The following is a 14,289-nucleotide window of genomic DNA, read 5'->3' on the forward strand; positions in this document are numbered from 1 at the left end:
TCCAGCTGAGGTGCAGGCTCTGAGCAGCACCCAGCTCCCCCTGACCCCACTCCCATTTCCAGGGGAGCCCCTGCCTCCTGCTGCCCTGTCACACTGTGTCCTTGTTCCCACCTCTTAGATGCAGGGTTGCTCTAGAACTGCAGAGACTTGGCGGCCGAGACAACAGGCACTTACTCCGCAGAGTCCTGGGGACTGGGACGAGTGTGGCAGGCTGGGTTCCGCCCCCCCTCCCCGTCTAGCATGCTGGTGGGGCCTTGAGTCCCCAGGCCCACTCTCCCTAATCCCACTATAGAGGACTCGCCCTCATGACTTCATCTACACCAGTCACCCCAAAAGACCCCCACCTCCTCATATATCACATGTGAACTGGGGGGCACAGACATGCGTCCATAACACATGGGGAGCGTGCTGCACGCAGAGGACCCCATGCCCCCCGCACTGGGAGTCACAGACGGCACCCGCTGTGGTGGGAAGGGAGGGGGTAACCTAGAGTGGCAGGGCAGGGACAGGTAGTGAGGACCAACCCATGCAGGGTCCCCAGTGTGCTAAGGAGAGGGACTCACCCTGGAAAGGGGCAGGTGGGACCGTGGTCTGGGAAGGCAGGAGAGTGGAGGAGGTGGACCCCGGCCTGCAGTGTCCGGACACAGGGGAGCTCCCGGAGGAGGGTGGACGTTGGAGGACCCTGGCCCTCGGCCTTCCAGTTGGGTAGGACTGAGAGGTGAAGGTGCCCACGCTGGTGGGACGGCTCTGGGAGGTGACCCCCCTGCCTTGAATTTTATTGCAGGGTGCGCCTGGGAAGCCCGGAGAAGCAGGACCCAAAGGAGAGAGGGTGAGTGGGAGCACAGGCGTGGGTGTGGGGCCTTCTCAGGGTGGTGAGGGGCGCTGTCTGTGCAGCCCGGCCGGGAGAGCCGGCGCCCCCTGCAGGGCTCCCTGGAGACCTCCCCGAGGGACAGTGGGCCATCTGCACTGGGAGTGGTGTTCTGGTCCCCCCCCCCACCGCCACTCCCCACCCCTATACGGGAGAAGTAACATCACTGCAGCAAGGGCAGGTGGCCGGAGACTCTGACAGCCCCCTCCGTGCGCTCGTGCCTGCATGCACCAGGCCCGGCTCCCACAGTGCCAGTCTGCCCGGAGCCAGGTTTGTCACCGGGGGTGACAAGGGGACAGATTTTTCCATAATGAATCGCTTTGGCGTTACGCTCAGAAAGCCTTTCTTTACATGTCATTCCTCCAAAAAACACAACAGAGGGAAATCATTTATTTCTGCAGCGACGCCAGTGGGGAGCGGGCAGCAGTCTCCTGCTTGCGGCAGCTGTGTCCCCTTTAGGGGAATTAAACACCTTCTGCGCCCACAGGCCTCCGTTTGGTCGGCCGGCCATCCGCCGTCACACTGTTGTGCCACATGGACATCACCGCCAGACACCCCACCTCACCCCCCCAATGTTCCCCCTGGTCCGGCAGAGATTTCTCCCCGTATTTCTTCCCCAAGGGGTGGGGGTGGTTGGGAGTGGCCATTTGCCGAGGCCAGAGGCAGCAGGGAAGGAGACCCAACGTGTCAGCGATTCTCGCGCCTCCTGCACCCCTGTCCCCTCCCTTCCCTTGTCCTGGGACTGTGGGTTTCTGGGGGTAGAGCCGAGGAAAGGGGCTGTGACTGAGAAGGGGTTGAGGGTGCCCCCCGCCCCCAGGCCGGTGTCACACAGGTGCCTCTGAGTTCTCGCTGCCGCTCGGCTTTCGGCCGGGAGCCAGGGGGTGCAGACCGCAAGTGCGCCTTCTCCAATGCCTAATCAATACGCCGAGACGGGCCTCCCGCTCTAAGTGGTCCTGTGGCCCACCGCCAGGGAGGGCCAGGCTCCCGGCTGGGCACTCCTGGGGACGCGTGACATATGGGACAAGTCCTTGGCCCCAAAGTGGCAGTGAGATGCCCAACGAATAGGAGATGCCAAACCGCAGAGCCGGGACGGCCGGGGTGCACAGAGCACCAGGATGTGCGCAGGCCCCAGACTTAGGTCCCCGACAGGTGACAGCCTCCTGGTGACATGATCATACCTAAGATATTTAAGTGACCTCTTCAGGTCCGGCTACTGTATTTTTAGGACTATAAGATGCACCAGACCATAAGATGCACCTAGGTTTTAGAGGAGGAAAATAGAAAAAAATTTTTGAAGCAAAAAACATGGTAAAATATTTAATAACCTGTAACCCTGCCGGCCCTCACAGCGAGCCAGGTGAGCTACATTCGGACTATAAGACACACACCCCTTTCTCCCAAGTTTTGGGGGAAAGTGCTTCTTATAGTCCAAAAAATACAGTAAATACGGGTTTAAATTCACTGCTCTTTTTCTTTTTTAAAAAGATCTTTTTATTTATGTAATTTTAGAGAGGACAGGGAGAAAGAGAGGGAGAGAAACACCAGTGTGTGGTTGCCTCTCACACGCCCCCTACTGGGGACCTCGCCTGCAGCCCAGGCATGTGCCCTGACTGGGAATCCAACCGGTGACCCTTCGGTTCACAGGATGGCGCCCAATCCACTGAGCCACACTGGCCAGGGCTTACTGCCTTTTTTCTTATTGTTGAAAAAGCCCATACAGATGCGTAGTTAAACAAATTAAAACCCATACAGACGCGTAGTTAAACAAAGCAAATTGAAAAGAAGGAGTAACTGCAGTGCAAAAGGCGCCCCGCCCCGGGGCCTCACACAGACGACCCACGTGGCTCTGTGTGGGCGCATTCCCAGGCTCCTCCCATCTGGCCCCTCCACAGGTCAGACTCACCCGCTGGTTTGTCTCTTCCCTTCCTCCTAGGCCGACACTCAGGGACCAGGTCCCCGAGCTAACTGCTCCGCCTTCCTTCTCCGGGCGCGCCCATCGCCGGCCTCTCCTAGTGACCATCCCCTTCTCCTCCCCTCCCCTCTTCCACTGCCCAGCCGTGGCACCTGTTGACCCTGAGGCCGATCATGCGACCCCCATATTCTCAGACCTACCTCCAGACGACTGAGCTGCTGCTCAGCCACACAGGGCTGAGGACTGGCGAGTCCCCTGGCTGCCAGGGTTTCCAAATCTGTGATCCCGGACTACAGACTCTGGGTCCACAATGAGGACCAAAGGGTTCCAGCAGGGTCATACTCTGTGGTCCCACTAGAGCTGAGTGGTGGAAGCAGGAGGTTACCTGTCCAGGGCGCCACTGTCCCCAGTTGACAGAGGACAGCCGGGCCAATAGCAGGCCGGCAGCTGGGCCCTGAGACTCAGCAGCTGGCCTCTCTCAGCTGGCAGACGGAGGGAGCCCTGGACTGGATCCGAGCGCTTGTCTCGTCCCCTGCAGGCCACCTGGGTGACCATGGCCTCCCCTGTGCCAGGACTGAGGTCACCACTCCAGTGCTCCGGGAGGTGGAGGGTTAGGGGTCCCCTACAGCCGACCAGCCCTGTCTGCACATGGTGCCCCCAGTCCTCTGCACACTGACACCCTTCTTTCCCCTCCAGGGAGACCCTGGGATCAAAGGTGACAAGGGAGCTCCCGGCGGGAATGGCCAGCCTGGGGACCCTGGAATCCCAGGCCACAAAGGCCACACAGGCCTGATGGGCCCCCAAGGCCCACCTGGGGAGAGCGGGCCGACTGGGCCCCCGGGGCCTCCAGGCCAGCCAGGATTTCCAGGACTGAGGGTAAGGATGCGGGGGCTGCGTCTGCTCTGGGCTCCTTGGGGCCTAAGGGAGGCCAGGGGGGGCGTGGCCTCCTATGGGTTCCGGGTTCCAGTAACCTCTGTGACCTGGGGCAGGTTACTCTGCCCCCCAGCCCACCTGCCCCTGTCCGACCGCTGGGACAGGGAGACCCTCCCTTGACAGGTTTGTTAGTGTAAGTGTAGCTCCCCCACCCCCACTCTGTTGCAGCGTGAGACCCGCAGACTCTGCTCCGGTGCTCGGCAGTCCCAGGACCTTGTGTAGAGGGGACAGGGAGACGCAGCCACTCATTGGCCTGAGCGTCACCTCGGGGCTGGCCCTCCGTCCCTCCATGCCGGCAGAGCCCCCTCTGTCTGCCTGGGGGTCTCACTTTTCCCAAGTTGAAAAGGAAAGGCCTGTGTAGGGCAGTTTCTTTGTCCTTTGACTGTTTTTCACTCTAGTGACAGGCCTCCCGATTTGCACACCCTTGTCACGGAGGCACACACCACCTCGGAGAGGCGGAAGCAGAGCTGCCTGGGGCGGGGTCAGTGCCTCCTCTTCCTCTCTCAGATGCCCACGAGGGCCCCTCGGCCCCTGGTGCTCCTCAGCCCACGGGCTCCGGTGACCCCCAGTGTCCCTGCCAGCTCTGCTTCTGTCACTGCCCGGCGGCTGTGGTCAGCCTGAGTTGTAGGCACTCTTAGTGAGGCCAGGCGACCAGAGCCTGTCTCTCAGCCAAGCGTGTGTGTGGGCGGGGGGCCTGGAGGACTCGGCGGGTTCCTAAAGCCCCTGGGTCCCCACCACGTTCCCCTAGTCCGGCTGCTGTGGGGAGTGATGTACATTGTGGGACTGTCATGAGAAATTGCTGACCAGAGGGGAGAGAAGGAATAGGGAATAGAACGCACCTCCCATCCAGCCCGTGCCGGGTGCTGAGGCTGCGGGGATGGAGAGGGGACACTGTCCAGAGGGACTCAGATGACCAGGGAGAAGCCTGCCCAATGGGCACGGGGACCGCTCTCGCAGAGTCTTTGCAGAGTCACAGGTCACTGCCTGGACCTGGAGGCCAAACTGTGCTTCTCCAACTCACACACTCAGCTTCTGTGAGCCGAGCTCCGGGGCTGCAGGGAACGCTTGTGCGGGGCCACGGAGACCAGGGCAGGGACAACAGACCCTGGGCGTCAGGCAGGCCAAGTGGCCCGCCAGTCAGAGGGACTTGACACGAATTCATGCAGGCGGCGGGTGTGAGCTGGTCCTGGAGACCACCGGGCCTTCGCCCGGGGAGACTCGGGGCCAGACCTCTGGGTCCAGGGCTGGGAAGCAGCCCGTGCAGGAAGCCACAGGCGAAACGGGACGCTGGGGCCTTGGTGAGCCTGGAGTCCGGGCCGAGCAGAGAACGGGACGGTGCTGCGGCATGATGAGGAAGCCCTCTTGCTTTCTCGGGCACCAGAAACCTGGGGGCTTACGGAAACCTGGGAATTCCTGGGACAGTAATGACCCCACCCCCTTCCTCCCAGGGCGAGCCTGCCTCCCTGGACACACTGCGGCGGCTGATCCAGGAGGAGCTGGGGAAACAGCTGGAAGGTGAGTGGCCGGCCTCGGTCCCAGCCATTCACGACCCCCTGTCCAGCCCAGCCTCTACAGATGCGGAAGCTGAAGCCCAGATAGGCCACTGAGAACTCACTCCTGCCTCAGTTGCCCTGACTGGCAGCTACTGGGCCAATGACATTTTCGCTGAGACTGCAGCTTGAGTGGGGACCCTAGGTACCATGTGCTGGGCCCAGTTTTCATGCCTTGTCCCATTCCGGCTCCTCCCACCGACCCTCGGGGTGGGTGTGACCTCCCTGCCTCCGTGTCACAGACAAGGCAGCGAGGGCTGAGGGAGGTCAGGTGGCTTGTCCAAGGCCACACAGCAGCAGCCTGGGCCCAGGGGCCATGACCGCACGGACCGCTTCAGCCCCGGGCTGGCCGGGCCGGCAGGGACATGCTCACTTGCCAGGCGGTGGCCCTCGGTGTGGTTTCATGACATCGTGCTGCGCTGGTTACTATGCCCTGAGACCCCAGGCTCTGCAGTGAGTCACCACCCTGTCCTGTGTCCTTTACCCCTGCTTCCTGACGTGTCCTCTGTCTGTCCTACTCCACAGCCAGACTCGCCTACCTCTTGGCGCAGGTGCCCCCGGCGCATGTGAAGGCATCTCAGGGCAGACCTGGGCTCCCAGGGCCCCCCGGGAAAGATGGGCTTCCAGGCCAGGCAGGCCCCATGGGGGAGCCAGGACGGCCGGGGCAGGGGGGTCTGGAAGGACCAGCTGGACCAGCGGGCCCCAAAGGTGAGTGCAGATGGGAGGAGATGTGCCCCGTTGTCCCTGGGGGCTGAGGAGGCCTCCGGGAGGCACCACCGAGTCACTGATGCAGGACTCATTCTGTCCTCCTCCTCGCATCTTGGTGACAGCCAGACTCTGGCACCGAGTGCTTTTTCCATGTGTATAAGCGGCTTTCAGACTTCACAGTTTTGTGAAATTGTGCTTCTGCCAGAGGATTGAATCAGCCTCCTTCTGCTCCCTTGCTGTCCCTGCATCTCCCCGGCTGGAGTTTCAGGGAGTCCCACCAAATGCTCCCCTGAGCGTAGAGCTAACTGAGGAATAAGGCATGTGACGTCCAGACCAATGGGCACTCACGCCAGCTTTACGGCGGGGTCAGGTGGCTCAGAGCTGCAGCCGGGAAGGTTGCAGACCGCCCAGCTCGCAAACGCGGTGCCTCACCTTATGAGCCACTTAGCACAGTGGCGAGCGTGGCTCCCTGTGCCCGCAGACAAATAGCCCGGGAGCCACAGGAGGGACCTGGGGCCACACCCACTAACCCGATCACTCGCCCCTCCTCTCTGGGGCAGGAAACTGGAGTGGGGACAACCTGTGTGGTGCCACCGTGTGACCCGGGGCTGGGGCAGTGGGCGCGTGAGCGCCTTCCCCTCTCCACGGCCCATTTCCTCGTTCATTCACTCACTCACCCACTCACCCACTCATTCCCTGCAATGTTTCTTCTCCTGAAAAGGCTTTGTTACATTTGTGTCCAAATCCCACCTCTCGTGATTCACAATACAAAAGGCATGAAGTAGTCGTTAATAAGGGAGCATAAGGCATAGCAAGCATCAGCCTGCGACAGAGGACGGGCCAAATGCAGTGGCAACAACAGTCAAGGACGCTCTCGCGTCTCCACAAACCAGCAGAGGCTCCCTCGGGGTCACAGAAGGGAGCCCGCTGTGGGCAGATGTCAGGGAAACCAGCTGGGAAGCCGGGTGGTGGAGAAGGAAACGGAGGCAGGCCGACTGGGTCTGCGCAGTTTAACTCGGTGCCACGTCAGGCACCCTCGCAGGGGGGCGGCCCTCTCCCCGCCGCACATCTGTCGGTTTTGACCCTGCAACGGCACTTATAACTTCTGCTCCGCGCTAGCATGTCTCGGCGCTGCTTCACCTGTCTGATGAGGTTGGAGAGCAGAGCCGTGTCCTGCGCATGTGCCGTGTGGCGTGGGTGCTCAGTCTGTCTGCTGCCCGGCCCCTTCTCGGGGGTGCAGTCCTGGCTTTGGGAACAGAGCAGAGACCCACACGAGTGGGTGTGTGTGAACATGGGAGTCTGCAGGCGCATGTGTGGGCATGTTCATGTGTCTGGGTGAGTCCATGTTTGTCTGTGAGCGTATGTACAGTTGCTAACCTGTATGGATGTGCAGACGTGTGTGTAGTCAGCAGTTATGTGCTGGAGTCTCCCTGCAAATGTGTGTATTTGAGCGTGCGTTTAGGAGGCAGTGTCCAGTTATTTCAAAGGGCACGTGTGTATGTTTCCGGGTGTGAGTGTGTACTTGCATGTGAGTGTGTGAACACCAGTCAGGGGCCCAGGTGTGAGTGCATGTGAGCAAGGGCGGTTCTGAATGGAGGCTGCAGGCCAGCGCAGGTGCCTTACCTTCTGCATGGGGTGATGGCCCTGACTCTGACCTTATTGTGGGTTTTTCTCACAGGTGAGCGAGGAGCCAAAGGTGACCCAGGTACGCCAGGTGTCGGCCTCCGAGGCGAGATGGGCCCCCCTGGAATCCCAGGTAGGCATGTGTCCAAAGTCTGCCTGTATCACCACTGGCCTCAGGGAAAGCTGGGGAGAGGGGCTCAGATTCAACTACAAGGTCGAGGGAACACATTTCTTTCTGTGCCGGTTTCCAGACTTGCTGGGGTGGCTGTGGTGCATCCTGTGAGTTCACATCCTAGACAACGGTCCCGAGAAAGTCGGTTCTGGGCCGAGCGGGCCCGGACAGTGCGGGGCCTGCGTGTCCCTGGCAGCCATTCCTGGTGCGCGTGAGCTCACACATGCCGAGAGCGCAGCCCAAAGAACCGCGTCCGTTTGGTTGAGGCTGACCTCTCCCAAATTTGCATGAACATGGAGCCCTTCTTGTTTCTCTCTGCTCTTGTTAGCACCCCACTACTCTTTCTCGGAGTGCATTTTGGGGGTTGCTGGCCAAGGGGTGGGGGCCAGCGGTCCTGACTCGACCTGGGTCAGCCTGTTCCTGGAGCCAGGGGCCTGCTCTCCAAAAGCCTGCGCTAGTTGGCCAGCCTCTCTCTCGGCTGAGGGGGGGCAGTAGGCCCGTGTCTCGGGGCGCAGGGCAGAGTGGGAGGTGGAGGAAAGTGCCCTGAGTGCTATCGAAGTCCATGCCCTGAGATGTCTGGTTTTGTTCAATTTTTAGTTCATGTGATTACCTGCGGTCATTTCTGAATAGTAGACCTGTAGGTTGTTTATATAATGACTACAAAAGCACTCGTGAATTTTAGTATTCACGACATGTCTAAAGATCTTTTTAAGATAACAATCTACTTTGAATTTATTTTATGGGGGACTCCAGTTTTCTGACATGGTTATTAAGAAGGAATTACTTAAGAAGGAATCTCACCGCAGGATTAACTGCAGCCCTTAGCACTGAGCTTCCCAGTTGCTGAAGCAAAAAGGGAGCCTGGTTGATGATATGTTACAGTGCAGTGCTAGAGGAATGGAGGCATGGAAGTATGTCTATGGGTAATGCTTTCTGGGTCCATCTGGTCTGTCTGGTCAGTTGCTTGTGGTCTGTTCACATTGTCTTTGACCGTGATGTGCAGAACAGGTGGGTGCAGGCCCAGTATGCAGTTCAACACACAGATGAAGCTGAGAAAATTGTGTACTATTTGGGACCAATTGGACATTGGGTAATGGCATGTCACCAGGCACCTCTAAGGACACGTAAATTGGGGCTGACAGTTAAGGATGAGGACTGGTGTCCCACGCCCAGAGCAGGGCCTCCCTGAGAGGTGTGTGAGGACGCCAAGGGACAGTTTCCAAGGGACAGTTGCTCACTCGGAGCACATGCTCCGCACCTGGCCGCCATCCACCTGTGTTTGCTCCTCTCCAGTGGTGCCCCATTGCTGTCCTTGTCCGTACAGTTAAGGCCACCCCTTGTCCTGAAGGTCACAGGACTCCTGCTACCCAGTGTCCGTGTGGGCCGTTCTGATCCCTCAGGGCACAGTGCCCAGGCCATGGGCTATCCCCGTGGGTGTCTCAAGTGCCCGGTTCATCCTGGGGGGAGGCAGTGAACCTCGGGCTTGGTTGCTCCAGGAGAAACCTGACGCTCTTTCTGTTTCTTCCACCCCTTGGACAGGTCAGCCCGGGCAGCCTGGCTACGCTAAAGATGGGCTCCCCGGGGCTCCTGGCCCGCAAGGGGAGACTGGACCCGCTGGGCACCCTGGCCCCCCAGGCCCCCCTGGGCCCCCCGGCCAGTGTGACCTCTCCCAGTGTGCCTACTTCGCCAGCCTTGCTGCCCGCCCGGGCAATGTGAAGGGCCCCTAGAAGATTCTGGAATGCCAGGAGACTGCGGCCGATTTCTGAAACTTGAACTCAGAGCCTGAGGAGGTCAGAGGTCTTGACACATTTTGGCCACCGGTTTTCTTTGTTTGTTTTTTTTTCTTTTATCGTTTTATTTTCTTGAGAGACATCAACGTTATTAAGACCAACAGATGCTGGCAGTCAGTCAGATTATCATTAATAATATTATTAATTATCATTTCACCCGTTAATGCTTTGTGAGTTTTGCCCTCACCCCTGAAGTTGGGAGGCGTGCCTTGGAGGGCAGAGGCGTGCTTCTCGGCTCCCCCGACGGCCCCTCGGACCGCGTGGCCCACTCGAAGGAAGCTCTTGGTGCTACAAAGGCCTGGCCAGACACTTGCCTACCTTACCTCCTTCCTCCGAAGGAAACTTGAAAAGAGCGAGTCAGCGCGCTTCTGCTTGTGGTCACATCCAGACGTCACCTGGGACACCCTCCCCGAGAGAGACAGGGAGGCAGGGGAAGGCGTTCGCACAGACGATGGGTGTTCTCCTCCCGACGGGAGGTGCAGAACGTGGGGTCCACCTGGGGCCACAGACCTATCTCCGCCCCCTCACCGGTATTTGCGGGACTGGAATGGTGCCCCCCAGGTTGGCAGTGGCCCGTGGGACCTGCGTCTGGACCACCATCCGGGAGGCTGCAGTGGCGGGGCAGCCCCCGCGTTTTGACTTGGCTTCTGAGCCGTGGTGGGACCCCTGCACACCTCACTGAGGACTCCGTCCACTCTCATCCTCAAGGAAGGGGTCCCTCGGCCACTCCCAGGCTCCCTGGAGGACAGGCAGCCGGCCTGGCCTGGGGGACGCGTGCCCCGGTCTGCCCTGGGCTAGATGGCATTGAGTGTGCGTGTGCCTGCGACGCACCGGCGCCAGCGGGCGCTCAATAAATCCTCTGTCCTCCTCCCCGACTCCGCGTGGCCATTCCTGTCTCATCTCCTGCCATTACCCGGTCTGTTAGGGGAGGGGGAGAACGTGGGTAAAGGGCCTGAAAAGGCCCAGGAAACAAAGCCACACCTACCCTGGTCGTGTCCAGACCGGTCTCCGCCTCTCACTCCCCAGAGGCGGGAACCAGCCCTGTTCTGGGAGGGGGCCGTGCCAGGAGGCCTCCCCGACAACGAGGCCTCCGAGTGCTGAGTGAACCGAGATCCCTGTGTGGCAGGGCAGGCTGTTTCCAGGGAGATGGGGGTGGGGTGCTCGGGGCGGGCTCCGCGGCTTCCTCCCACGGTGCCCCTGAGGTCATGGAGGAAGGCAGAACGGGCAGGTGTCGCTGGGCCAGCCGCCCCTTGGAGCAGCCTCATTCTACGGTGCGAGCAGTGGGACACAGTGAGCAGGGACGCAGGTCCCTTCCCAGACAGGGGCTCACACGTTTACGCTCAGCAGACACGGCGCCAGGTGCGGGGGCGGCAGGGTGACCCGGACACAGGGAGGTCGCAGCCCGGACAGAGTGGAATGCAGTGAGCTCCAAGCACTGTTTCTGGGCAGCGCAGAGCGGTGGCCACAGCAGGACAGAGTGTGACTTTGATTTCCTTAGTGCCACGAAGGACGAAATCCGTGGGTGGTGCGGAGGACGCCACAATAGCAATAAAAATAGCAGCGTCTGCCAGCCGTCCTGCCGCCTGTCTCACGGCATCGTGGGGCGGGTGTCTTTGGCCTTGGGTTTGTGGGTGAGGACATGGCGACCGGACGGGTGAAGTGCGTCTCTCTGGGTCACCCAGTGGTGAGCAGTCCGGTCCCCACGGAAGGGTGGGCTCTGCCACCCGCTTCTCCTTCCCGCTCATCACCCTGAATAGCCAGGCGGGGTCGGGGCTTTGTGTTCGCTCGTTCAGCGCGCTGGGTCTGTGTGGGGGAGGCCGGGATTCTGGGGCTCGGGGGTTTCGAGGAAGCCCCTGCGCTGGGAGGCACACAGCTGAGAACGTCCCTCATGCTGTTGGGGGCGTTCGTTCCCAGGCACCTCCTGTGGGTCTGCAGTTTCTGCAGAACGAGTGGCTGTCTGCTGCTCACGCACCTCGGGGCTGAGGGACACAAATGGGACTTCCTCTCTTGTTGGGTTGGCCTCAGCCTCATCCTCCCAACGTCCCCACGGGAGACAGGCAGCCACCTACATACGGCAGACCTGAGAGCCCTGGGCGATGTGTTCTGAGGGGCGTGTTAAAGGGCTCCGTCTGCTTGTGCGGATGACATGGGTTCCAGCGAGGCCACCAGGGAGGCCAGCCAGAAGGTCACTGTCATAACTGGTGTGAGGTGGTGCCTGCTGTCTCCAGGGAGCAGCCATGGAGGAGGTGGACGTGAGGGGGCTGCAGGCACATCTGGTCGCTGAGCCAGCAGGCTGTGTTGGTGAACAGTGAGGGGACATAAGATGCAGGGCGGAGCCTCGGGTAGTGTGGATGACAGGCAGAAGTCGCGACTTCAGGGGGTCTCTGCATGCGTCTGACATCTAGCACAGCTCGCTGGGTTCAGGAAGGGGGTGGGCTTGGGGTCTGAACTCGGGTGGGGCTGAGCGGCTGGCCCTGGAGCGGGCGGCCGGGGCTTCACCATCCCGTGCTTTCCAGCCAGCTGGTCTCAGACAGCTTCTTTTATCTCCCAGAACGTCTCAGTTTCTTCAGCCTCAAAATGTACTATATTCATCACCACCGCAGCAGTTTTGATGAGGATCAAAGGAAATGATGCAACACAGCCCCGAGAATTGTACCCTGCCCAGAGTCAAAACCAAACTGAAGAAGCATTATGGTGATTAAAACTAAAAAAAAATCCACATCTCGTTTGGGTTGTATCTTGGCACCCCACGCTTATCAGAAATAGGGGGACGGTTCTGGCAAATGTGCAGCCTTGGACGAGGAGTCAGGACAACGGGATCCTGGCCCTGATCTGCCTGGGGACACGGGGGCTCCTTCCTCTGGGCCTCTGCTTCCTCATCTGTAAGTGGCTGCAAATTTCTATCTCAGAGGATATGGCAGGACTTGAAATAAATGCACTCAAGTTCAAGTGTCCAGCTGGACACCTGGCAGTTAGTGCTCACTGGACATTAACTGGCTCTCGTGTTGGATGTAGGCACTGGGCACCAGCGGGGATTTTGTATGTGGGTTAATGAGGGGAACATTTTGAAACAATTTAGAAGTCCGTTCATTGCTGACCTTTTCTAAATGACCATGGTGTAGAATTGCTAAGAGCTCTGCCTGGGAAACCCCCCAGGGCCAGAGCCCTGCCGGATGGAGAGAAAGAATATTAAGGAAGACTTACCATCAGACCTTAATACCCTTAATATCAAGGATGTTAATATTTTTCAAAGTCTTCAGGCTGCCTAGCAACCGCTGAAGTGTACATCCCCATTTCCCCCCTAAATGTCATCCAGGCGGTGAAACATATCCCCCGCTGGAGGGAAAAGGAGAGTTTCGTGGTTCCCAAGCCCGGTCCTGTCTCTTTCCACCTTCCGTTAGGGGAGCCGGCGCCACAGTGACTGTTGTCCATGGGCACGTTTCCCTCTGAAGGAATCACTTCTGTCCCTGACACAGGTTTCCTTCCCCTATGGACTATTCTGCCCCCCAGGGTGACCACGGAGCAGCCCTGGGTGGGTGCAGGGGGAGCGGTTTGGACCTCAGGTGGAAGGGACCACCACCGCTCTGTAGTGTCGCTGCCCCTCTAGAGGCTTCGCACCCAGCCCAGGCAGAGTGTGTCTCCCGGTGCATTTGCTTAACTCGCACCAACTGAGCCCCCGGGGGAGCGGGACGCCTGACTGGGCACACTCGGGGAGGCAGGACCGGAGGGGAGGCCGGCGTTCAGGCCTGGCCTTCTAATTCTGTGATGTTCCCGTGACCCGCACTGCCCCTGTGTTGTGTGTGGCATTGGGGGGAGCTCGGTCTTGGAGACACTTGACCGTGAAACGTCAGTGTGTGTGTAAGGGTCAGTTGTGACCTGGGTGTAACTTCGTTGAGGTCAGGAATCATGTCTCTCTCACCGTTACGTGACCCAGATATTAGACGGAGCCCTCTGCAGATTTCCAGGTTAGGCGGGCTTGGGTTCGAAATTCCACGGCCCGCGGGAGTCCACAGGTCCCCCCGTATTTATGCATGTCTGCGAAACGCGCCCATTTCTTTGGTCTCCCCTTCCCCGGCGCTCTCCTTCCCTGCATCCGTGGTCGGTTCTCTCCTGTGTTGATTCACATGTATCTTCAGTCCCTCCCTGTCTCCTCCAGCAAGCACAAGTCCACAAAATCCAGACAAATGAACTTTATCAGAGGCATTGACCCTACCGGTGACTTCGAGTGGGGAGGTGGACAGTGATGGCAGGAAGGGGTGATGTCGCTCAGTGTGTTACAAAGAGTCACACCAGTTTTTTCAGTTCTAAAGCATCGTCACCTTGGGGGCTCTTCCCCCCAGACACTCCTCTTTGGGCGCCCCCTGCCCCAGCCCAGGTAATTTCGGGTGCCACCGCAGGCCGGACAATGTGCTAGAAGCTGAGTATCCAGTGAAGAGCAAAATAAACAGGTTTCCTATTCTCAAGATAAAATTTGCATAAATATCAAAATAATTGCAAGCTGTTAATTAAGGGCTGGGGAGAATTCCAAGAGTGAGCAAGAGAGCCAGCGATCTCCTGTGGGCTACGTACGATCTTTGCTCCCAAGACACGCATCCCTTCCACCTCATTCTGTTGGTCAAAGCAAGTGGCGAGGTCAGCCCACGTTCGAGGGGAGGGAGAGCAGATGCCGCCTCCTGAAGGCAGGGCAGGCTGCAGTCTCATCGCCGGGGGTACAGCAGGCCACAGGGCGGGGG

The 14,289-nt window shown here is 59.4% G+C and overlaps 1 protein-coding gene across 1 annotated transcript in view; it reads left to right on the forward strand.

The window, feature by feature from the left end:
- The window catches only part of COL22A1 (collagen type XXII alpha 1 chain), a 166,270-nt gene extending 155,894 nt beyond the window's left edge, over nt 1–10,376 (forward strand). Inside the window, exons 58-63 of the mRNA XM_037166749.2 lie at nt 785–829; nt 3,477–3,656; nt 5,162–5,228; nt 5,789–5,971; nt 7,650–7,727; nt 9,306–10,376. Of these exons, the coding sequence (XP_037022644.2) occupies nt 785–829; nt 3,477–3,656; nt 5,162–5,228; nt 5,789–5,971; nt 7,650–7,727; nt 9,306–9,493 (741 nt within the window). The 3' untranslated portion in view covers nt 9,494–10,376. The remainder of the gene's footprint in view (nt 1–784; nt 830–3,476; nt 3,657–5,161; nt 5,229–5,788; nt 5,972–7,649; nt 7,728–9,305) is intronic.
- Nucleotides 10,377–14,289: the final 3,913 nt, after the last annotated feature.

Source organism: Artibeus jamaicensis, unplaced genomic scaffold (genome assembly GCF_021234435.1).
Source record: "Artibeus jamaicensis isolate MK-2021 breed Jamaican fruit bat unplaced genomic scaffold, CSHL_Jam_final scaffold_916, whole genome shotgun sequence".
NCBI lineage: Eukaryota > Metazoa > Chordata > Mammalia > Chiroptera > Phyllostomidae > Artibeus > Artibeus jamaicensis.